Consider the following 25,941-nt stretch of genomic DNA (forward strand, 5'->3'; position numbering starts at 1 on the left):
CTCGTTCACACTGGCAGTTTGAAGTGACTCAAGTCCTATTTTTTAAAATATATTTTTTGAATTCCTGCAGTTTGAACAACCAAAAAGAACATGGATTCAGATATTTCAAGCCACAGATAAAAATCTGATTGCTGGTCATGCGACTTGTCTCTGAATGGTGTTGATAATGGGATATGATAAAGGGTGAGTCGGTCAAGGATCGATGCAGACAAGGTGGTAGATTGTACGACAAGCGACAGGTTTATTTCAAAGTGGAGATATCTGGTACAGCGTATATACGGGCCCCTCTGTTAGCTCATCAGAGACTAGCAAAAAAGACACTAGTTAACAATGGGTACAAGCTTCATATACAGAACAGAAAGTAGGTTGATATCTAGGAGATCGGATCTTCGGATTGGATCAGGCTGGGGTGTAGTCATCCGGCATTGGCTCTGTTGTCTGTCCGTCATCGTAGAATCCTGCCATGCCTGTTCTTGGTCGTCACACCATGTTCAGCTGAAAAGGAGATTTGGTGTGTGCGCTATCCTCAATCACACAATGTTCGGCTGGGAGGGAAATTATGTGTGTGTGCTTAGTTTGTCTCTAAGTCTAGGCTTTCTGCCAATGTGTGGGTGTCTTATCTGGGTGTCCTCGGCAGCTATGTGTGTACTGTATGTGCGTCGTCCCTGTCTTCTGGGGTCAGTGTGTAAGAGCGTATGCGTCCCTGTCCTGTCCTCGAGAGTCCGTGTGTAATGTGTGTGCGTCCCTATCTTCTGGGGAGTTGTGGCCGAACTGATGGCTAGCACCTGTGGCTAGGAGTATCCTGTTGTGACAGTGTTCTGGATGATTACAGTGAGTGTGTGTGTGAGAAATATCCTGTATGGGGCCCGACCTGTTTTACTATGAAAATACGTTGTCTCAGCTATAGTAGTGTAATGTCACCTACATAGGAATTAATAGTAATGTAGTGTCACCTACATAGGAATTAGCAGTCCTCTACAAATCCCTCTCTTCACGTCTCCCCAGAGACGTGACACAACCTAACTAGATTCTGATACAAAAGAAAACTTTTCCCAAAGGGGCTATGAAAAAGGCACAACATTAAAAAGAAATGGATGTATATGTATTACCACCAAGTTCTCCACTCAATCCCACTATGTACTAAGTTGGCTACCAGCCACCTAGGAACTTACAACCCTCATTTAACAATTGCGGAGAACAACAGCTCTAAGCTATAAGTAAAATGTTTGTCCACATAAGCCAACCTTTTCCAGCAGGAAAAAGTTGTGATACCCTCTCTTCACATCTCCAAAGAGATGTGACACACTCTAATGGGTATTCTCCACCTCATCCTCAAACTCTGGCAGGTCATTAGCAAGCAGAGGATACATCTGGGAAGGGAAGAAGGGTCAATAGCTCTGGAGATAACTCTAGCAGTAAGGGACCGGATACATGGAATGCAACCGCAGCCGCACAACACTAAAATGGCTGCAAAAACTAAAAGATGGTTCTCATGCTCCATACCGTTATCTCGCACCTGGCTCCTGTTATCTAACAAAAGACTGCTTGTTCTCGCAACCCCACGCTCTGAATGTGCCCTCCCTTCTGTATTTTCCCAGCATGAGAAAGTTCCATGGCCCTGATACTTTTAACAATGTTTCAAATCAGCTAGAGAACATAACACATACACACATCCACCCAAGGCAACAGCAGATAATATTCAATCATATATATGGTAATGGCTATAATGTAAAATAACCCCAAGGGTGTGAAATTTAAGTCCCCCTTTTGACACTCATTATCCTTTATTTCAGCAGTCATAGCATTTCATGAAAATAATAAAAAGTTTATTATTAATAACAAGTGATATATGTCTATTGTTATATGCGTTTCCCCCTTTTGTCACCCACAAGGGTGTCACTTATCAAAAACAGGATAAAACTTTATTGTTATTGACATGTAAGATGTAGGATATAACTTTGGTCATGGAAAACAGAGGAAAGAATTATTAGAAACCATCTGGTCCTCTCAGCTACTCCTATCCTGTTCCAGGTGGGCTCCTTGCCACCCAGGGACTCTAAACCTTTACAACAGGGAGAACAAACATACTGGAAAGAAAACCTATCATAAAAATGTATAACAAGGAACTGTGGTGGTGTAAAATTATTCTACTACCTCACCCACAGCATACCATGGGTCATCCTCAGTCAGTCCCATCCTCTCCTGAAAGCATGCTTCCGTATCGGCATCTCCAACTGGAGCATCAAGCAAAGGCAACATGCCTGAAGCCTTCACCATATCTGTAACATATTTCTTAGAACACGGTATGATGCAAGCAGCACATCACATCAATAACAAATAATACAAGAATTAGGGTCAGAAATCCAGTAACCATCATATCAGTGTACTTACCAAACCAGGCCAAGAGAACACTCCTCCACCCCCCCTGTGGACCTCATCTTATCAGATAGTGCATCAAGCCCGCCCTAGATATCATCTGGACTGGTATTATTAGGAATATACGTGCAACATTGTTTACCGAACATCTTGCAAACGTCCCCCTGACTGGCAAGAAGCATATCCAAGGCAAGTCTATTCTGTCTGGAAACCCCAAATGTGGCCTCAAGCTGTTCAGACATACCAGTGAGTGCATCACGGGAGTTGATTATAGTAGACATAATTAATCCATGCAGTCTGTCTAGCATCCACCATGGCTGGACCCATAGTAGGTAGTAAGTGCCAGAGTCCATCATTCCTACCCAAGGCCTGAAACTCATGAGGAACCCCCACTGGCACACCCAACAGGTTAGTGTTTATGTCAACTACATTCTCTGTCCATGGAGCGCTACGTCTATGTCTCCCATGGGATGGAATGTTTTCAGGTCCCTTGGATACAGAACCCAACAGCTGTTCAGCAGTAACATCAACAATGGTCAGTGGAATTATCAAACTGGTCAGAGCACACATACCTTGCCATTCTCCTCTAAGAATGGGTCTCAGCACTCTTGGCTCCACTCATCCACCTCACATCAGCCTGTAACTGGCCAAGTGGAATTAATGGTTATGTTACTACTGCAATCAGCTTCAGGCAATCCCCCATAATCAATGCCATTACCTGTACCCGTGATGCACTCTTAATTGCCCCCATATGCCTCAACACCCCAAGAGGCCCGATGAGGAGGTACTGCAGGAAACACAAGGCTCAAAGAGGAACAGAGGGTTGAATTGGGCTTAACCTGGTAAAAACTTCTCAGAATACACAACCACCCCTCTCCTTCTCCTACAGCAAATGGGTGTGTAGCCAGAACAGGTCTAGCATGACTACAAATAATGCAGTCCTTTCCTCTCAGGGTTTTAGCTGTGTACCTCATATAAGACAGCCACAAATTGTCCCTACTATCAAAACCAGTCTCAGTTCCTAATTGATCAATAGCCGAATAGTCTCTAACATTAATTACCTGAATGGTATTTTTAACACAGTGGTGGTAGAGGAGTGTGTCCGGTTACCTCTGGTCTTGGCAGTACCTTAATAGAAAACACACCCATCATGTCTGTCCTCGTCCTTTGTAGTCCGAGGGTGTGAGTGCCTGCGTCAGAGAGCTTAATAATTTTGATGGTTAGTAGGATTTCATCACCTTTACAAAGTTCAACATTGCTCCCAGGTTTCCCCATATCATGGAAAACCTATCCACCCTTGTGGGATCCCCCATGCTATAAGGATACCCTCTTCTCCAATCCTAGAACTGTCCGAAGTCGGTTATCATGTAATCTCTACTCTAACTTCTTCTCTATATTTACATTTACATTTAAGTCATTTAGCAGACGCTCTTATCCAGAGCGACTTACAAATACCCAGATCTAGGGATCTCTTATGCTTATTTTGGAACAAAATACACATCACTTAGCCAGAGCCAGACACATCCTCACTTCTATGAACAAAAACAGGGGTGATAGGACAGGTAGGGTTACTTCATTCGAGAGTTGGCCCCCGGAATTCTGTTAATTCCAGTTCTTCTCTCGAACACTGTTTTAATGTCCGACAGTGAAAAAGTGTCTTACCCTTCCGCCGTGCGATATGAATCTGGGTAGCTCTTTCAGCTAGCTGTCACCAGGGGTCATCTATGGTCCCCAAGCCTCTGGGACTGGATTGAGTGACTTCACCTGTAGTTCACCTGTAATGCATAAAATCCTGGACATACAGGCTTGGTTAACAAACAATTTCTCATATGTTTTATCTGATTATATCTTTAACTTCTATGCCCAATTGTTAGCTTACATATTTTTTTAATTTTTTAAAATTATTAGTTTCTTATCCAATCGGCCCCATCCTATCCTAGACCACATTTACCCATCCCCCTTTTGATACCTGGCTCTGCCCAGGTAACAACCTTACCTACTCTAAATCATGACTTAGGTAAGATTAGTATATTATCCTTATGTCTGACATCATCATGAAGGAGCGCCCCCATCATTTTCCACATGTCCAACTCTCTCCCCTGTCTCCACTCAGCAACTGTTATCTTTGCCTGTCCTGCCCCCCTTTCCAAAACCTCTCCTCTGCTCTCTCCAACTTTCAAGGTCTCTGCAGTGCGGGCGGAGGGCCCCTCCGTCTGCCTTTTCCCCTATCTGTAAAATACCATGTCTCTGGGAACGTGAAAATCCCCTCAAACTCAAATAATTTGTCTCGGTGTTTCATGTTTTATTCGTGTTTCTCCAAATTGTCTCCCCAAAAATACTTCTTAGATACCCAGCCATTAGACACACAAACAACTGTGATAAACGTGCACTGTCCCTTTAACATAAAAACCTCAGCCTGCAATCCCCTCTGCGGGCCTTCCATTGTTCCCCATAATGAAAACAGATTCTAATGTTAGTATACCTTAACCTCCTGTTTAATTTCAGTGGTGTTATCTGAACAATCAAACCAAAATCAATAACCGGGAAGTACTTGTGTAAATTAATTAAAAGAACAAAATAAATCTACCTTATTTCTCAGCACTTGGTTAGAACACCACTCCCGTCTTACATCGACCACACCCGTCGCCCGTACCTAGTGTATATCTTATCTATTACTCAGTGGCTCAATTAATGTTTAACGTAAGTATGTTCAGATGTTGATTATGTAATTCCACAATATTAGTATAGTTCAAACCTCATAATATAACTCTACACACAGAATTTTACGTTAATAGAGTTGAACACCTTTTCCAACAGTCATGCACACCCCCCAATATTCTATTATATAACTCTCATCAGCAAGCCTGCGACTTTTTCAACAATCTCACCGGTACCAGCTCCACAAATCTTCATTTACGCCCGTAAACTTCAATTTACACCAGACACACACAAATCTTCATTCTCCCCAGCAAGCAGACCAGTAGGAGATGCAATAGCCCCACCTTCTGTCCATTCTCTGTACAGCTTCTCACCCCGTCTCCTCCACTCCTTGCCCTCTCTGCCTTTATTTAATCCTAGAGTGGACTTCAGCGCTCTCAACACCTTTTCCATTTCCAACGACATTCCATGTACACTACAATACTGCCAACAACCCATGCCTTTACTGAAACCCAAGTGATACCCTTTCCCTACGGCTAAATCGGCCCCCAATTAGTTGGTGATCACTCGTTACCCACCACTCATACATGTAGTCCCAGACTATCCATTCAAGCTTTGGTGGCCACCCGTTACCCATCATTCATACATGTAGTAAGTGTTCTCTGTTACCACCTACCAGCCAGGCATACTAGTACATCCCATACACAATGCACCATTAAGTATGGTTGATCAATAATAAAATTGCAGTTGCCAATGGAGATATTACTTTCTCAACTATTTTCCAATCTCACACATCATTGTAGTTTAAATTTAGTAACTTACATCAAACAGGTATCTCACAAAACTAAATTTGGATAACTCCAATGTGCAGAACTTTAGTTTTTCACAACAGGTGTCTGCTTACCCTTTTATTTGACCGGTCAGGATTTGTGAGACACACCGTCCGACGACAGTACTGGCCAATCGGCTGGCACACCAATGTCCAGCGATGTCCTTTTACCAGACCACTTCGGGGTCACCATTTGTCATGTATTGTATATTTTAGTAAGTATATATGTATATTTTGACCAATTGAAATATATATTCAGACTATCTGAGTATACTTAGCCCGTCACTGGTAAATACCCGTGATGAATTCCTGGAGCCACGTACTCTGCCTTATCTCAGAGCTGCTCCCTCGTATATTCAGTTTGAGAAAAAACGCATGGGTTTGTATAGAGATCAATTCGACTATTTAGTCTCGATATTGAATATTGTGCTCAGATCTTATTTCAATTATACATCAGTCATTTTGTTCCTGATTATACATTAAACACAGAAGTCATAGGTACATACAACATAGAAGTTTCGGATTTATCAAATAACCCTTATTGAATTCTCTCTCTCTATCTAACCACCAACAATCTTAATGGAAACAATTACAAGCACATTGCATTTTAATATAAACAGTTACAAATAGACAAAACAAGACAAAACAACACGTTATATCTCTGACCCCTGAAAGCCGATCCTTATCAGCGAATCTCTTATCAGACTGGCCTAGACCGGGCCGCAGGACAAAATTACAATTTGTCCCCCTCGGCGCCAGGTTTAATGAATAGTAGTTAACTATCCCCAACTGATCTCTATTCCTGATCCATATCGAGCTGACCCCTATCAGAGTTTATTACACGATGTCCGACCCCTATCAGAGAATCTCTTATCAGACTGGCCTAGACCGGGCCACAGGACAAAATTACAATTTGTCCCCCTCGGCGCCAGGTTTAATGAATAGTAGTTAACTATCCCCTTACTGATCTCTATTCCTGACCCCTATCGGAACTATCCTAGGCCTTTAAGTGATCTGATTAAATGGAATGAGAATCAACGAGAATTATTGCATATTTGTAGTGAATTGACATCAAGGATCTGCATGCAGCAGATCTTTTTTCCAAGATGGCATAGCAGTTCAGACGTCTTTTGTCCTCGTCTTGTCGTGTCGTGTATATATATATATTTACAACTTTTTTTTTCACATACATTTTATTTTTATTTTCCATCAACTCATCTTCAATACACTCTCCTGCAACCTGCCTCACCAATTGATATGTATAAATACGTATTATTTACCTCAAATCTGCAATCAAATCTGCAATCCTCCAAGAAGCTAGCCAGAAACTCCAAGAAGCTAGCCAGAAGCTAATCAGAAGCTAGTTAGCTTCTTTACTGGCAACTCGTTCGTATTCAGCTAACCACGGTTTGTGGTCATTAGCTATCCTTTAACTCGAAAATCTATCGCCAGTTTTGTACGGCGCAGCGCGCTCGAACGGAACATACCGGACCGATTTTTCTCTCCATGTCCCTGGATTTCAACTGCTCTCTGGACATTCACTCCCGGATCTCACAGCTAGCTGGCTGCTATCCGTGTGTCTATCTGCTTTCGTCGATTCCGGAGCAAACATCAATTACTCCGGAGCTAGCGAGCTCCGTCAACCACTCCTGAGCTCCGTCAATCACTCCTGGGCTGCAGTCACCTATCCGGACCCGTTTTACTGCCTACACGGAGCCCCTCCGGGCCTTCACAACTGGACTGCCGACGTTATCTACCCGAAGGAGATCCGGCTGGCTCCTCCGTCGCGACGTTACCTGAATGCCCATCTGCGGCCTGCTAACCGTTAGCTGTCTTACCGGATGCTCTCAGAATAGACAATCGGACAATTTATTTATTTTTATTATTAACATGTTTCTTCTTGGGCCTCTATAACTATATCTATTGTTTTTATTTTTTTGTTGTTGTGTGATTTGGACTAATCCCCTCTACAACACGGAACTCCACTAATCTACTGACGGAACGCAAGAGGTGGCTAACAACAGACCTCCATCCTATGCTAGCTTGCTACCGATGTCCTGGCTAGCTGTCTAAATCGCCGTGACCCCCAAACCAACCTCTCCACTCCCTGGACCCTTTTGATCACTCGACTAAGGATGCCTCTCCTTAATGTCAATATGTCTTGTCCATTGCTGTTCTGGTTAGTGTTTATTGGCTTATTTCACTGTAGAGCCTCTAGTCCTGCTCACTATACCTTATCCAACTTATTAGTTCCACCACCCACACATGCAATGACATCTCCTGGTTTCAATGATGTTTCTAGAGACAATATCTCTCTCTTCATCACTCAATACCTAGGTTTACCTCCACTGTACTCACATCCTACCATACCTTTGTCTGTACATTATACCTTGATGCTATTTTATCGCCCCCAGAAACCTCCTTTTACTCTCTGTTCCAGACGTTCTAGACGACCAATTCTTATTGCTTTTAGCCGTACCCTTATTCTTCTCCTCCTATGTTCCTCTGGCGATGTAGAGGTGAATCCAGGCCCTGCAGTGCCTAGCTCCACTCCTATTCCCCAGGCGCTCTCTTTTGATGACTTCTGTAACCGTAATAGCCTTGGTTTCATGCATGTTAACATTAGAAGCCTCCTCCCTAAGTTTGTTCTTTTCACTGCTTTAGCACACTCTGCCAACCCGGATGTTCTAGCTGTGTCTGAATCCTGGCTTAGGAAGACCACCAAAAATTCAGAAATTTTAATTCCAAACTACAACATTTTCAGACAAGATAGAACTGCTAAAGGGGGCGGTGTTGCAATCTACTGCAAAGATAGCCTGCAGAGTTCTGTCCTACTATCCAGGTCTGTACCCAAACAATTTGAACTTCTACTTTTAAAAATCCACCTCTCTAAAAACAAGTCTCTCACCGTTGCCGCCTGCTATAGACCACCCTCTGCTCCCAGCTGTGCTCTGGACACCATATGTGAACTGATTGCCCCCATCTATCTTCAGAGCTCGTGCTGCTAGGCGACCTAAACTGGAACATGCTTAACACCCCAGCCATCCTACAATCTAAACTTGATGCCCTCAATCTCACACAAATTATCAATGAACCTACCAGGTACCCCCAAAGCCTTAAACACGGGCACCCTCATAGATATCATCCTAACCAACTTCCCCTCTAAATACACCTCTGCTGTCTTCAACCAAGATCTCAGCGATCACTGCCTCATTGCCTGCATCCGTAATGGGTCAGCGGTCAAACGACCTCCACTCATCACTGTAAAACGCTCCCTGAAACACTTCAGCGAGCAGGCCTTTCTAATCGACCTGGCCGGGGTGTCCTGGAAGGATATTGATCTCATCCCGTCAGTAGAGGATGCCTGGATATTTTTTAAAAATGCCTTCCTAACAATGTTAAATAAACATGCCCCATTCAAGAAAATTAGAACCAGGAACAGATATAGCCCTTGGTTCTCCCCAGACCTGACTGCCCTTAACCAACACAAAAACATCCTATGGCGTTCTGCATTAGCATCGAACAGCCCCCGTGATATGCAGCTGTTCAGGGAAGCTAGAAACCGTTATACACAGGCAGTTAGAAAAGCCAAGGCTAGCTTTTTCAAGCAGAAATTTGCTTCCTGCAACACTAACTCTAAAAAGTTCTGGGACACTGTAAAGTCCATGGAGAATAAGAACACCTCCTCCCAGCTGCCCACTGCACTGAAGATAGGAAACACTGTCACCACTGATAAATCCACCATAATTGAGAATTTCAATAAGCATTTTTCTACGGCTGGCCATGCTTTCCACCTGGCAACTCCTACCCCGGTCAACAGCACTGCACCCCCAACAGCAACTCGCCCAAGCCTTCCCCATTTCTCCTTCTCCCAAATCCATTCAGCTGAAGTTCTGAAAGAGCTGAAAAATCTGGACCCCTACAAATCAGCCGGGCTAGACAATCTGGACCCTTTCTTTCTAAAATTATCTGCCGAAATTGTTGCCACCCCTATTACTAGCCTGTTCAACCTCTCTTTCGTGTCATCTGAGATTCCCAAAGATTGGAAAGCAGCTGCGGTCATCCCCTCTTCAAAGGGGGACACTCTTGACCCAAACTGCTACAGACCTATATCTATCCTACCATGCCTTTCTAAGGTCTTCGAAAGCCAAGTCAACAAACAGATTACCGACCATTTCGAATCTCACCATACCTTCTCTGCTATGCAATCTGGTTTCAGAGCTGGTCATGGGTGCACCTCAGCCACGCTCAAGGTCCTAAACGATATCTTAACCGCCATCGATAAGAAACATTACTGTGCAGCCGTATTCATTGATCTGGCCAAGGCTTTCGACTCTGTCAACCACCACATCCTTATCGGCAGACTCGACAGCCTTGGTTTCTCAAATGATTGCCTCGCCTGGTTCACCAACTACTTCTCTGATAGAGTTCAGTGTGTCAAATCGGAGGGTCTGCTGTCCGGACCTCTGGCAGTCTCTATGGGGGTGCCACAGGGTTCAATTCTTGGACCGACTCTCTTCTCTGTATACATCAATGAGGTCGCTCTTGCTGCTGGTGAGTCTCTGATCCACCTCTACGCAGACGACACCATTCTGTATACTTCCGGCCCTTCTTTGGACACTGTGTTAACAACCCTCCAGGCAAGCTTCAATGCCATACAACTCTCCTTCCGTGGCCTCCAATTGCTCTTAAATACAAGTAAAACTAAATGCATGCTCTTCAACCGATCGCTACCTGCACCTACCCGCCTGTCCAACATCACTACTCTGGACGGCTCTGACTTAGAATACGTGGACAACTACAAATACTTAGGTGTCTGGTTAGACTGTAAACTCTCCTTCCAGACCCATATCAAACATCTCCAATCCAAAGTTAAATCTAGAATTGGCTTCCTATTTCGCAACAAAGCATCCTTCACTCATGCTGCCAAACATACCCTTGTAAAATTGACCATCCTACCAATCCTCGACTTTGGCGATGTCATTTACAAAATAGCCTCCAATACCCTACTCAACAAATTGGATGCAGTCTATCACAGTGCTATCCGTTTTGTCACCAAAGCCCCATATACTACCCACCATTGCGACCTGTACGCTCTCGTTGGCTGGCCCTCGCTTCATACTCGTCGCCAAACCCACTGGCTCCATGTCATCTACAAGACCCTGCTAGGTAAAGTCCCCCTTATCTCAGCTCGCTGGTCACCATAGCATCTCCCACCTGTAGCACACGCTCCAGCAGGTATATCTCTCTAGTCACCCCAAAAACCAATTCTTTCTTTGGCCGCCTCTCTTCCAGTTCTCTGCTGCCAATGACTGGAACGAACTACAAAAATCTCTTAAATTGGAAACACTTATCTCCCTCACTAGCTTTAAGCACCAACTGTCAGAGCATCTTACAGATTACTGCACCTGTACATAGCCCACCTATAATTTAGCCCAAACAACTACCTCTTTCCCAACTGTATTTAATTTATTTATTTATTTTGCTCCTTTGCACCCCATTATTTTTATTTCTACTTTGCACATTCTTCCATTGCAATACTACCATTCCAGTGTTTTACTTGCTATATTGTATTTACTTTGCCACCATGGCCTTTTTTGCCTTTACCTCCCTTCTCACCTAATTTGCTCACATTGTATATAGACTTGTTTTTTTTTTTTTTTTTTTTTTTTTTACTGTATTATTGACTGTATGTTTGTTTTACTCCATGTGTAACTCTGTGTCGTTGTATGTGTCGAACTGCTTTGCTTTATCTTGGCCAGGTCGCAATTGTAAATGAGAACTTGTTCTCAACTTGCTTACCTGGTTAAATAAAGGTGAAATAAATAAATAAATAAATAAAAATCTCTCATCATTGAAAGCCATCAGACTGTGCTGACCCCCTACTGATATCTCATCAATGATTTAGATCACCCGGTCGTCACCGGTTTGTCACCACATATATTCACTTTACTGTACTTTCAACTTGTCAGCAAATTATAAATTTACACAAGAATTCATACTCACTCGGTAATACTGATCAAAATTTAGACAAGACTATACGAAAATATGCAAAGTTTGATTTAACAGGTTTTGCTTACCTTGTTTGTGGTGCGCCTTGTGATCAGTTTACCGAGTTGAGCAGAATTGTTGTCCTCCCCCGAATTCCTTCACCTCTGTCCTCCGTGAATCGTCCTTTCACCCTCTCGCCCTCTCACACCCAAATCAACTCACTTTGATGGATCGTTATTAAACCATCCTCTGCTATCATTTCTGTTGATAATGGGATATGATAAAGGGTGAGTCGGTCAAGGATCGATGCAGACAAGGTGGTAGATTGTACGACAAGCGACAGGTTTATTTCAAAGTGGAGATATCTGGTACAGCGTATATACGGGCCCCTCTGTTAGCTCATCAGAGACTAGCAAAAAAGACACTAGTTAACAATGGGTACAAGCTTCATATACAGAACAGAAAGTAGGTTGATATCTAGGAGATCGGATCTTCGGATTGGATCAGGCTGGGGTGTAGTCATCCGGCATTGGCTCTGTTGTCTGTCCGTCATCGTAGAATCCTGCCATGCCTGTTCTTGGTCGTCACACCATGTTCAGCTGAAAAGGAGATTTGGTGTGTGCGCTATCCTCAATCACACAATGTTCGGCTGGGAGGGAAATTATGTGTGTGTGCTTAGTTTGTCTCTAAGTCTAGGCTTTCTGCCAATGTGTGGGTGTCTTATCTGGGTGTCCTCGGCAGCTATGTGTGTACTGTATGTGCGTCGTCCCTGTCTTCTGGGGTCAGTGTGTAAGAGCGTATGCGTCCCTGTCCTGTCCTCGAGAGTCCGTGTGTAATGTGTGTGCGTCCCTATCTTCTGGGGAGTTGTGGCCGAACTGATGGCTAGCACCTGTGGCTAGGAGTATCCTGTTGTGACAGTGTTCTGGATGATTACAGTGAGTGTGTGTGTGAGAAATATCCTGTATGGGGCCCGACCTGTTTTACTATGAAAATACGTTGTCTCAGCTATAGTAGTGTAATGTCACCAACATAGGAATTAATAGTAATGTAGTGTCACCTACATAGGAATTAGCAGTCCTCTACAATGGTCAAATATGATTTATTTGCCTTCAAGTGTTTTTGGCACATCTTGTGGCTTGCTAGCTACTCTGTTGACAGTTTGACAAGAACATGTGGTAGCTAACTAGCTTGTTAATTGTTCACAAACAAATTAGTGAATGTGCTAGAAAACGAAACCGCAACCTAGCTCGCTAGCTGACTGCAGTGGCTAGCCAAAAATGGCTTTGATCATCTTATCCTTTGAGGCTTTAAAAGTGTTCTTACACTATGATTTTGAACATTCCACGTCTACTTAGCTTGCTACATAACTTCAGAGTAGGAACCACGAGCACCACCACCAATCAGCCTACATACACCCATCGTTACTATGACAACAAGCATAGCCATGTCAGCAAATGACTGCTGTCCGAACACCAAAAAAAATCCGATTTAGTCACTTGTATAACTTACTGTTTGTAGTCAGTATTTCAAATGGATTTTAAAGCAAAACTGATTTGATCTTTCAGGCCTGCAGTGTGAACAAGGCTTTAGAGCCTGCTTTTATGTAGAAACAAGTGACTTGGACTAGCCTTTTAGGGGCCAACCGCTTCATGTTGGAGAGAACATGTTAAGTTTTAAAGCAGGTTTTCTGCAGTTCTATACATTGTGCAATTTTATTAAAAAAAAAATTGCAATTCTCTACTCAACATTCCACAAGATATAGTCCCGACACAAATCTAGGGCTTCTACCCAAGCCGGCTGGTCGTTCGTTCTACCGTTTCGATTTCTAGAGACACGACCCAGTCGTTCAGTCTTTTTGTTCTGTATCTATGGACGCAACCCAGTCGTTCGTTCTAAATGTGCCATTACCATATTGGCTGGCAACGTTATTATCCCTTGCTTGCTAGCTAGCCCAGGAAGGCTAATTTATAGTCACGTTAAAAAGTGCAGCCAGAATAACGAAGTAGTTGCATTTGTTAAAGCTGTTTCCCAGTGACATTTATTTGGATACATCCATAACAATGAGCTGAGGCGCGATTTCGCCTGGCATAGAAAATGTGCTCACTCGTCAGGACACTGTTGTTCAGTGGCGCTAGCCAACAACACAGCTAACGCAATCACTTCAAACTGAAGCTGGAAAGACTGCAAACCAGCTGCACTTCGTTTCGTTTGACATTTATCTGCATATATCCATAAAAATGATGCCAGCTGATTCATGATTTCAACTGTCTGTCTCGTCCCGACTCCCGTTACGTTTATTACTATGGGACAGCTGGAGATCGAATTTGAATATTGAAACAATGTTGCAAATGTTGAAGACCGACTGCAAGGTTTATACAAATCTCCTTGGTGGAAACCACATTTTTGTCTAAAAGAAATGTGAGATAATGTCTAGATACTTTTCAGTGTTCTTGTTCTCAACTAGCCTAACTGGTTAAATAAAGGTGAAATAAAAAATACAAATAAAAAACTATGACCAATCATATAAACCAGATAGGATTATCATGTACATGCCCTTATATCAGTCATCAGTAAAAAAAAGAAGAAAAAAAAGAGGGTGTCTTCTCCTGCATTCATCAGCAACAGAGCATTGGGGCAGGCACATGTCTGACAGCAATGTGTATGCAATTACAATAATGAATATGGTCAATAAAATAAAAAAGTTAACATAAACATACTGTTAACACGTAGGCTATGGTGTAATGGAATGTTTTGACATTTATGTAGGTGTCATAACAGCCATAAAATAACACATATGCCACAACAGGTCTAAATATATGTCATTACAATATCAAGTTGTCAGCTTTTATGTCAAATTACATGTCAAGTAAAGTGTTACCCTTTACTTTTACTCAAGTATGATAATTGGATACTTTTTCCACCACTGCTTATGTCACCTTGATATCTGAGTGAGAGTGACTAACAAAATCAATGGGGGCCCCCTGGAGGTCAGGGCCCCTGGGTCGGTATTCAGCCATGATTACTATAAGTTTGGTAAATGAATCTATCCAGTTATCTAATCTAAAAATGGTTAGCTGACATGGCTAATTGAGTGACTATCAGTGACAAAACAAGAGAAACTGCTGATGCTCAACCACATTTTGAAGTACACTAAAGTGTCAAAACAGCCAGTCAATTAATCAACACATTACTGACTACTGGTGAACCACGGTGTCTCACGACCCCCGTTTCAGTCCCCAGTATGTATGCTGCAACAGCTTGTATGTACCAGGTTGGCTAGGGTCAGCCTGTCTTATCTGGTGCACTGTGAGCTCAATCATGCTCCCACTAATTTCTCCCCCAACCCCACCCTGTTACCTAACACAATCACAAAGTGAATCGAATCAAAAACAAATCCCTCAGTAACATTTCTTCAAACCTTTCAATATCTTTATTAAGCCAAGAACATCAAGAATAAAATAAAAAGTGCGTAGAAAAGATGTAACAGGTTTAGAAATGTTGTATACAACTATGTACAGACAAAGTTTGCTTTGTGCCAAGGTAACAGAACCATGTTCAACACGCAATGAGAGATTCATTTTTATTTTAAATATATTTAAATAATCCTACAGAAATAACACAAACTGCATTTATTCATTACTCTGGTGCAGAGATCCCTCCAAACCCCAACTAAAATCCGAAACATGTAGATTGTGTCCTTTGATGCATGCACAGCCAGCTCAGTGCCCTAAATTGGGTTGCACATTCGAGCCAGCACAGCACCAGTTGGAAACCAAGAGCAAGTTACAATATCCATATTAGCATATCACTTAGAACGAAGCTGGATTGGCCATGCATTCTAAGTGGTATGCTACAGTCAATGCTTGACTTGGGCTGGAACAAACAGAAACTGAGTTCCAGCACCTCAAGCACTGGCTGAAGTAGTTACTGTAACAGTCATTATCTTCTCTTGTTTATGTCATGGTGAGCCACAGAGGTAGTACACCCGCAAGAGACAGGGGAGAGGAGTGTCACTGTCAGGTAAGTAGAAGGGGAAAACAGAGAAGATAAAGGACGACTAACTGAACATAGGCTTCGACCAGGTATTGTACTGTAAGTTTCATGCCCCCGTTTAAAATTAGTGGGTGTTCAGTAGCGAATATAAACCAGGTTAATATTTGACAACACATATTTATTTATTTTCATTAGCATTTTGATTATTCATTTATACCAATATACAACAATACATATACAAATTGGGTTGTAAAATGATAGGGAGGGAGTAGAGTACTATCAAAGCATTTTTTTCCCTCGCCCCAAACCATATTACTTTCCCCAATATTAAAGTCTGGAAGATCATGAACAAAACGGCACAAAAACAATAGTGAAAAAAAGTATACCTGGCAGACTAAAAACATGTTTCATTATTTCTTTCTAGAGGGGTGCGTCACAAGATATGTTTTCACAGATCTAAAGCATGACATTCTAATTTCAAGTACAGGGGAGAAATGAGTGAAGAACATGTTTAAAGGTAGACTCAGCGATATGATGTAGATGCAGAAAGCAAACAGCATAGTGGGTGAATTTCCGCAACAACTAGAACACTTAAAAACGAGGTTCAACTTCGTCACTGTTTTGGTGCCCTTGCTAACACGCTGTAACCTTGTGAACTGAACTTGTGCGCACATGTGCAGACACTTTGTTAGATTGAAGTCTTGCTATTCGTGGCAACGTCATTTTGCTGAGTGTACCTTTAATCATGTAGGGATTTCATTAAAAACATAGGTGAAAGCAAACCTTTTGGGTAGTTTTAATCAGCACCTTCATAAAAGAGCAACAATCTGAACTTGCCCCATGCTCATAAGAGTTCTGTCTTGTATGTTACCCTTTTCCCCTATGGGTCCTGGACAAAATTAGTGCACTATGTAGGGAATTTGGGATGCAGACTGTTATAATGGTCTCCATAATATCGAAATGGACAATTAAAAGATAGCTGCTCTAAAAATGTATACTGGAGGTGGCTTGGGTCAAAGTAAAAAAATAAAACAGGCTTTTCTTCGTCCAATTTACAGGTCAGCATTGCCTTTTATGTACAGCAATGCTTGCGCTTATGACCATGGAAAATAAGGTGCTAAAATCAGTTGCCTCCACTTGAATGTAGCCTTCTATTGTCATAGCTACAATAACATGAAATTCCTCTTTAAAACAGAGTAATTGACTGATGAGAAACAACTGAAACAAAGTACATAACCAACCACATCTCTAGTCCAAGTGATCAGCACCACAACTGTGGGATGTTTAGCTCCATTTAGAGGCCATTGGCGACTGAGTCAAGAAAGTAGACAAACCAAGCGAGTTGACCATGAGATTGCGTAATGTCACCAGTGTACGAAATTACTGAGGTCTGAATCAACTGGGTTGCTTGCAGGCCTAGAATAAATGCCTGTAGCTGTAGACATTTTGTCTCACAAACACTGATAGCTCTTCATACCACAAACGTGTTGTATCATTTGGCGCCCTTTTTGGTTTCTGCGACAGAGGGAGCGGCTCAAGAAGCCCTCTAGGACAGGGTGTTTCCAAACTCGGTCCTGGGGCTCCCCCTGGGTGCACATTTCCTTTTTGCCCTAGCACTACACAGCTGATTCAAGTATCCAACTCATCATGAAGCTTTGATTATTTCAATCAGCTGTGTAGTGCAAGGGCAAAAACCAAAACGTGCATCCAGGGGGCCCCGGGACCGAGTTTGGGAAACCCTGCTGTAGGAAAGAACCCAAAAATGTCCACCAGTCAGTCTTTAAATTAAAATGCGTCATATCAGTCAGACTTTAAATTAAACTAACTACGGAGGAGGCTCCAATTCATCAGTACTTATTGGCAACACTCCTATCGCCATATCATTGCATTTTCCCTCGTCTCCTGGTCCATATTCCTCTATGAATTCAAGTACTCCTCCAACGTGGTGTGTTTGGCTGGTCTTTTAGTTGAGGAAGCGGCGGCAGCGCCTGGCGGCACAGTTGCAGTGCAGCTTGCTGCCATCATCCTCAATGGGGAACTTGTAGTCGTATGTGAGCTCCTCGCCGCGGTAGATCTTACGCAGGGCGAAGATGACGATGTGCTTGTGGCTGTCCACGAGGATGACGCGTGAATAGCAGTTGGGCTCGCACGAGTGGTTGATGAAACGGGCGGCGTTGCCGTGCATGGTGGCGTCGACCACATCAAAGTCATCAATGCGGAACATGTAACAGCCGATGCCCTGACGAGGAGATAAGAGGGTTTTTAGATAGTACTTTATTGAAAACCCAAAGGGGAAATGTTTGCACCAGCTATTAAAACACCAATACACAAAAGACACACACTAAAAGCCGCACACCATGAATGCAAGTTAAAAATCTAAGTGCGTAGATTAAAATGTATCATTGCGAATGGTAAAAATATACTTAGTTACTGAATGAAATTAGATGCATTGCTGTATATTTTGCTTTGGTGTATTTTCTCAAATGTATTTTCCTCTGTATGTGATCGCTCCATTGATTGTTGTTGACCAACCTTGCTGTCATAGTATTTCTCTTTCTTGTCTGTGAGAACAGCACGGATGACGTTGCCTGCGTACTCGATCACCATCTCCCCTGCCTCAATGTTCCTCTTGCAGAACAGACCGCGTCCATGAATTTCAGACCTAGGATAAGGAAAAGATCAAATATAGAGTGAAAAAGAAAAATAGTAAGTATGAAGTATTTTACCCTAAAAAACAAAGTAATCATAATAGTAATAATATCAGAACGTTTAAAAATAGTTTCTTAGTGACCTGTAAACCCCCACTGCTTCCTTGGAGGTCTTCTCCAGGTGTCTGAAGCGCATGGCCATGGGAAGCTCTGTGCTGGTGGCTCGTCTATGAGATGGGAACATGGGAGAATCCAGTAGGTTAGAACTTCTCTCACTCAGAACAATTAAATGACAGCATAAACTCAATGGTAATTGTGGAGTTGTCTAACCTGGTGGATTTCAGTGGGAAGTCATCATCCTCCTCGTCACATGGCGTCGACATGATGTCAGGCAGCTGTCTGTGTTGAGATGCCAAGAAGTTGAACATGTCGAAGGTCGACTTCCTGTGAGGGGACATGGGCAGAGAGGGAATTTGTTTAAATGCAGGAGATGTAGGATTCTATCACATTCAGATTCAATGACTTTACAAATCTGACAGTAAGCTTCAAAATATAAATCACTTCTACATTCTATTAAGGGATGGCGAGATGGCTCGGTCCTCAACATACCTATTTTAACCACAAACATCAGTGCTTGGTTCTTACCGTGAGTAGACCTCAGCGCGGGCGCAGCCACTGGGGTTGATGGGCAGCTCGTCGTCAGGGGTGTCGTAGCGGTGGAAGCGAAAGCGGTGTTGCTTGCACCCTGCGGCGCCCTGCAGCTGCTCCAGTAGGAAGATGACAGCGTCGTGGAGCAGGCCCAGAACGCGCGCCCCGCTCACCCCTCCGAGGGGCAACGCCTTCAGGTGGAACCCTGCTCGGGCCTCCAGGACGCCGTCAATCACCGCTCGCCATGCCACTGAGGGAGGGAGAGGCAAGAAAGAAAGAAAAGGATATGAATAAGAAAGTATTAGAATGATACTGCATAGGGTCGTTTTACTGGACTCAGACTAAGCCTAGTCTTGGGAGTTAAAAGCCAGTCCAAACAGATTCTGCATAGAGAACGTTTTTATATACAAAAAGGAATAGCTACACCTATGTAAGTTACAGCTAGTGTTTCCGTAGTTAGGCTGAGATTCTCACCCTCTATGCTATCTGCCTGTACATGGAAGCCGTCGTCGCTGGTGATTTCAAAGCGCAGGTGGGGCTGGTTCCTGTGGGCGAACATGGTCTTGTCCTGTTTAGGTGGCGGCATGTCCTCGTCTGAGCTAAAACCTGAGCGGTTTTAAGTGTGTTAAGAATAGGAAGGTTAAGTCAGATTTTATTTATCAGAAATTATAAATATTTTTTATCATTCATAACACACTTTTTAAATATGGGTTTTGGTTGAATGGGGAAAAATATTAAATAATCATATGTATAACCGCTCAAGGTTGCCCACCTGAGTAGGGGCCCCAGTCAGAGAGATCTCCATGGCGTGCGCTGACCCACACATGGGTTTTTCCATGGATGTTGCTGCTACTCTGAGTGGTGCTGCTGTTGGGCTGACGCTCCATCTGAGGTATGGGAGGGGGTCTATAAGACAAGACACACAGACATGGTGTTATATGAATTAAAACTAAGGTGTAAAAGAGTTTAGATATTGATGTGCCTTTCTATGGAAAGGGGTGCTCATCTGGGTTGAGTCATTCCAAAAAAGAAGTGTGATGGCGGACCGTCTGAAGTCAAAAGACGGCAGCTTTTTTTGTATTAATAAAAGAGTACCCTTACGGGTCATGGTGGAGACAAAAATAACAGTTAGGCTAATATGTTTTTTCATTAGTTCCCTCAATATAAAAAGTCATTCCCTCAATTTTATTAATCCATTCCCTTAATTTAGGAATTTGTTCCCTCAATCATGTAATTGTCCTCAATCGGCATTCTGTCGCCCTCTCCACTCCTTTCCCAGAAATTCAGAAACCATGCTGCTGTGTGTGTGTGTTTGCATGCGTATGTGTGACTAACTAATTTAGCTGCTAGCTAGGCATCTTGCTCGCTATAGCTGTATAGCGACTTAAGCAACCAGGCACAGATATAGCCAGAGCCACTTTAAACCATCTATGTTCGTAACTAAAACGGATAGCTATTTGATTTGTTGCGATGACAGGATAGGATAAGTAGCAAACGAACTCTGCCCGAGTATAGACTAAAAAGGCAGTGAAAGAGTGAGGTTCTCAATAACATATTCAAACAAGAAGAAAATAGCATCTGCAAATCTGTGTACGCAACTAATAAACTTTGATTAGATTCATTTCAAGCCCAGATTGAAGTAGAATTCAATGAACTCTGATCAATTCATGATAAGGACATGTGCTCGAATCTGCAGGGGAGACAAATTAATAAATTGAGGGAATGGATTAATACAATTTTGATATTCAGGGAGAAAAACTATATATTGAGGGAAGGAATAAAAATCCCAGAGGGAACGGGTTAGTCTAGCTGTACTTTTCCTTCACCATGACCACTAAGGCTCTCCGTACCTACGCATTATAACATTATTTGAGGGATTTAAAATGAACCTTGCCGTGTGTATTTCTGGCATCCATCTTGCTATGGTTACATCTGAGAAGAAACTAACCTGATATTCTCAGGTTGTGGTGGTGGGATGACCTTGAGCTCAACCTTCTCCTGGTCCAGATCCAGCACATCTTTCATTGTTGGGGCTTTGATTCGAACACCACTATTTCTGTGTGAAGAAAACAGTGACTCTTAGTCTGTAAAAATCTATCAATCAATTAATTGTCCAAATTGGAAAATGTGTAGTGCAGTCAGGGTTCCAACATTAAAAAGTTAAAGAAGAAACAATAAATCTCATATCGTAGATATGGTACTCTGCCTTACCTGCTGCCATCTAGGTCATCCACGTCACTAGAGGGCAACTGCGGGAGGAAATCAGTCTTGCATTTCTTCTTGCCGGGACGCTCAGCGACGGAGGACACTCTCTTAACGCGGACCTGGGACTGAGACTCGGGTACGATGGCCGGCTCGTGACGGAGCATCTGTCCAGGAGCGGCAGAAATGGCTACAGGGGACTGGAGTTTGTTGAGGAAGGGGTGGACCTGAAACTGGGATGGGCTCAGCTGAGATGGGCTCACCCTGAGGATATTAGGCCGTATCCTAGAGGGCTCGCGATGAGTAGCCATGGCTCTGTCTAAAATAGCTTGGGCCTGGTTGCCAGGCAAAGAGACGCACTTGACCCTCACTGGTTTTGCTCCACTCATCACGGGCATGGCTTGGACCAGCACTCGCCCATCATGCAAACTCTGTGGGGTCCTGATCAGGAGGTTGGTGTTGCTTGCTGGTGTGATGTTTCTGTTAGAGATGGTGGTTGATGTGGTGGTGTTGTTTCTGTTAGTGGTGATGAGATGTGAACTATGGAAGACTGCTGTCCGTGGTGAGGGTGTTGACGTAGAGGGTACGACCACAACCTGGGGAACTGCCCGTGGCAGGGCACCACTGCTGTGGATCATTTTGGCGATCTGGCTGATGCGGCTGTAGGACGGAGAACTGGTGCTGACCGTCTGGAAAGTGTTGGTATTTGGATCTTTCATCAGAATCTGACCTTGACGGTTGACTAGCAGAACTTGCGGGGACGGGGCTGAGTTGGAGGCACCAGACAGAATAGTGGCCGTCAGCTGCTGCTGAACTTCTTGTCTGGGGGTGGCCAGGCGGATAGCGATCGCTCTGCCCCTAGTGGCCCCTGTCTGGAAGGGTATAGAGTTCATGCCGTTTATTACAAACGGGGTCGGAAAAGCGGTGGAGGGGACTGTCCTTGGAACGCTTCGAACAATGATGGGTGGGGAAGAGGAGGCTACATTCAGAGGCAGAGCAGGTGCAGAAGGTAGGGACACCCTGATGATTTTCTTCTGTGTTGGTGTGGGTTTAGGAGGAATAGTTTTCATGCTCACAGGACTAGGGCGTTGCATGACTTTGATGGTTTTTACAAGATGTTTTGGGTTGGGTTTGGGTTTGGGTTCCGGTTCGAAGTCTGGGTCTCCCATTTCGTCGTCCACTCCAAAGAGAGAATCTGTAGAGGAGCCAGAGCTGTCACTATCGCTGTCATCAAGAGCTGCTTTTTTATTATTGGCCAGGTACACTCTGGTGCCGTCGTCAGCTGAAACAAAATGGCCACTACTTGGGTCCAGAAGAACCTCATTCTGGGATTCCGTTTGGTCAGAGTCCATCAGAACCTCCTCTTCAAAAGACATCATGTCGCTATTTGGGTCACAGGTTTCAAACACTTCTTGACTGTCAGCCCCCTGAGCTTCCCCACTCTTCCCCTCTTCCTGAGTTTCTTCCTGATCGCCTGTAGCCTCACTCGAGTCACTCTCAGAGCCATTATCCGCTCCGTCAAGCTGAGCAATGGACTGAGACGTAGGAAGTGGTGGGGTGAGAGGGAGACCTTCCTGCCCTGAGTCCTTGGAGGCTTCGCACACCACCACCGTACGAGAGAACTTCAAGTAGTGATCCATGTCTTCGTCTGAGGAACCGTTCTCCTGATCATCTTTAGAGGCCATGTCTTTGGTGAATACTGAGGCCTTGTTGGCATCCATATTGTCCCTACCCTGAGTCTGGGTCTCCTCCACTAGTGCCTCCTCCTCTTCCATATCTCCTCCACCTGTATGGGACCCTCCACAGTGAAGCGCCACAGTCTCGTTCAGCAAGGCCTCGTCAAACTCCAGTTTGGCATTTAGCACAGAGGCCACCGCAACGTCTGCGTCCGCCACTTCGAATGTTGTGAAGGGCAAGTCCTGTTCCGACATCAGGGGGCTGACGTCTGTGTCTTCCTCCATGTTATTTGCTGTCAATGTGATCCCGTTTGAGGGCGCCACCTCTGCTTTCTCTGGCTCGGATGAAGCTAAGAAGTACTGTGGCACCTCAGCGGACACTGGAGTTCGGATTTTGAATGGCTGTCTGATCCTGGAGGAGTGGCGGAAGGCCAGATGGAGGTTGGAGGGGGGGCTGCCGGCGGCGCCAGGCCGCAGGGAGAAAGGGTGGGTAAGACTGGAGGGGGACAAGGGAGGGGAACCCCAGCTGGAGGAGCCAGCAAGAGGTCGTACTTGCCGAGGGGAACTCAGGAGGTTTTCGTTGGTTCTGGGAGGGGAACTGAAGGGGAGGGACCTGGGGTGGAGGGTGCCCCCTGAACGGAGTGTCATTGGTCCCGCGAGGCCGTCGGTGGGGGAGGAGGAATCCCCTGAGTGGCAGCTCAGAGACAGGCGACGCGGCCGGCGGGTATCGTCCAGGTCTCTGAGAGTCAAGATGTGGTGGGATTTGGACATGGCACTCCCTAGAGAGAAGAGGATCACCAGTCAGTGTCATGGCAGAAAAGTGATATTAACATTATTTAGCAAACTCTCTTATCCTAAGGGACTTTGTTTATTCAATGTAAGGTTGCTAGGTAAGACATCATATCGAGTAAAATCTTTCCTCAATAAAGCAGATATTTCACTTTTAAATGATTTAGATATGAAACTAATATAAACTGGTATTGATATCAAACTTAATGTCTAAGGGAGTGGTGTTACCTGGGGAGGGAAGAGGTCGAGATGTTCCTCCTGCTGGTCTCCTGGTTTGTGAGTAACCAGGGGTTTTGGCCCCCGTCTCCTGTTTCAGGGGAGACTGGGTGGTGCTGGGAGATACCTCAATGGGGGGAGGACTCAACACAGCCTCTGGAATCTCCATTTCTGGGCAAGGAACAAGAAAGGAGCATTATTTACTTTGATGAGTCCATTTTGAGAATTAGTAGATTGTCCCTTATCAATAGAAAAGATTGTATGATCCCCATGTACTTAAGTTGTTATACTTATCCTTCCGTTATTTATTTCAATAGAACATAAACAAATATAAAATCGGGAACATCAAGGTTATCCATTGAAGTGCTCCACCCTACTACCAGATAGGGGCAGGTATGGGTTTCCTGACCTTGATAGTAGCTGGGGCTGTGGGCTATGGTTCGGTTCTCCTCCTGGTCCCACCACAGTGGTTCCCCTGGCTTCTCTTCGAGTGGAGAACACACCTCTGTCACCTTAAAGGTGTACTTACAGCGCCGACGAGGGTCCACTGTGCTCCAGTACAGCCGAGAGCACCTGAACGGAGGAAGAGGAAGGAGAAGAGGAAAAAGGTGAGTAAAGTAAAATATATAAACACAATATTCTAAAATGAACTCGAGGGAAGCTATCCTACAAAGTAACTCAGGAGTTTTATACGGCCATTCATTTCTTATATTAACAGTATATTAAATTAGACAATGACAACCCTGATTAAATCATTCAGAAATTGATTATTCAACAGGAATCAAAATGGATGCTGTCGATGTCTGGTCACGTGGATTATTGTTCACTTACTGATAGCCCACAGGACACAACCTCGCTCCATTGGCTGATAGTTCAGTCAGCACACCCAGCCTGTTGATCTGCAGAGAGCCTGGATATAGAAGGAGACAGATGGATGGTTTCAGAGGGTTTCACATGTAAAAAGGGGAATGATTGTTGGCGGTAATATAAATCCCTTACTGGCCATACTTTTAGAGCATATGGGTCGCACCTTCCAAATAAAAAGCAGGGAGCCTTTGTTCCCAATGGCACCCTATTCCCTATGTAGTGCACTACTTTTGACCAGAGCCCGGGGCGCTTGTTAACCCTTTACACTCATACCTGTATACGGGTTGACAATGGCAGATTTGGACACTGATATGTTCCTACATTGGAATGCAGTGGCTACACAGTTCCATGCTATTACGTCAGAGCTCAGGGTCTCCGCTTTACAGGTTTTTGACTTGACAGCAGTTCTGAACTTGAGCACTGCGTGCAACAAGAGGTTTTGCTCTAAATTAAGAGGACTATCTGCTTTGAAAGGTGAGACGTAGAGGCTTATAATAAATACCGGTTTTGTGTCATACAAAGCAAGTCTTAAATGTGCACTTCGCATTTCCATACAAAACTCATGTCATTTACAGAGTCAACGTTTACGATCACTTATGTTTGATGTATAGTTACAAGATGACATGGTGTTTTACCCTGGGTGGTCCTTAACCAAATGAGACGTTTTCTGTATTGTGAAGCAAATTTGCAGCAGTCCACCAAAATGTACTGCTTCTCTGAGTTGCCTTGTGAAAGCTTAACACCAAGATCTAGCTAGTCATGTTGGTAACAGATCAAGCTTTCAAATGATGCCCACCTGACCCAGATGGCAATTTATAAATTGACAGTTTTTGGATAATGGTGATGGCAGGGATGCAGAGCTGTGTTCCAAACAAAACAAGTGTGCTTGCTGTAGTTCCTCAACGGCACAGCTAGGAGAGCTCACAAAAGCACGTTATAGTTGAAGACTCTTCTTTAAGTCATAAATGTGCCTTGCATTTACTAAGGAACTGTGTACACTTTGGAGGTGTGGCCACTTGGAGATACCAGTTTGACCTCACTCAAACCC

The 25,941-nt window shown here is 43.9% G+C and overlaps 1 protein-coding gene and 1 long non-coding RNA gene across 3 annotated transcripts in view; both read right to left on the minus strand.

Annotated features, from left to right (window-relative positions):
• Positions 1–216: 216 nt before the first annotated feature.
• On the minus strand, positions 217–4,513 carry LOC135571434 (uncharacterized). The gene is made up of 2 exons (XR_010463811.1): positions 954–4,513; positions 217–921 (listed from the first exon to the last, which is right to left on the minus strand). It is a non-coding gene; the product is annotated as an uncharacterized LOC135571434 (long non-coding RNA).
• Positions 4,514–15,261: 10,748 nt separating this feature from the next.
• Positions 15,262–25,941, minus strand: part of LOC115128277 (histone-lysine N-methyltransferase 2B-like) — a 68,953-nt gene continuing 58,273 nt past the window's right edge. For both annotated transcript variants that reach the window (XM_029657973.2, XM_029657972.2), the window contains exons 26-37: positions 24,858–24,936; positions 24,436–24,599; positions 24,039–24,197; positions 21,355–23,800; positions 21,092–21,199; positions 19,916–20,049; positions 19,618–19,749; positions 19,141–19,393; positions 18,826–18,939; positions 18,639–18,722; positions 18,380–18,509; positions 15,262–18,086 (exon numbers count right to left, since the gene is read on the minus strand). In XM_029657973.2, coding sequence (XP_029513833.1) covers positions 17,811–18,086; positions 18,380–18,509; positions 18,639–18,722; positions 18,826–18,939; positions 19,141–19,393; positions 19,618–19,749; positions 19,916–20,049; positions 21,092–21,199; positions 21,355–23,800; positions 24,039–24,197; positions 24,436–24,599; positions 24,858–24,936 — 4,079 coding nt within the window. In that variant the 3' untranslated portion in view covers positions 15,262–17,810. The remainder of the gene's footprint in view (positions 18,087–18,379; positions 18,510–18,638; positions 18,723–18,825; positions 18,940–19,140; positions 19,394–19,617; positions 19,750–19,915; positions 20,050–21,091; positions 21,200–21,354; positions 23,801–24,038; positions 24,198–24,435; positions 24,600–24,857; positions 24,937–25,941) is intronic.

This window comes from Oncorhynchus nerka, linkage group LG4 (genome assembly GCF_034236695.1).
Source record: "Oncorhynchus nerka isolate Pitt River linkage group LG4, Oner_Uvic_2.0, whole genome shotgun sequence".
Lineage (NCBI taxonomy): Eukaryota > Metazoa > Chordata > Actinopteri > Salmoniformes > Salmonidae > Oncorhynchus > Oncorhynchus nerka.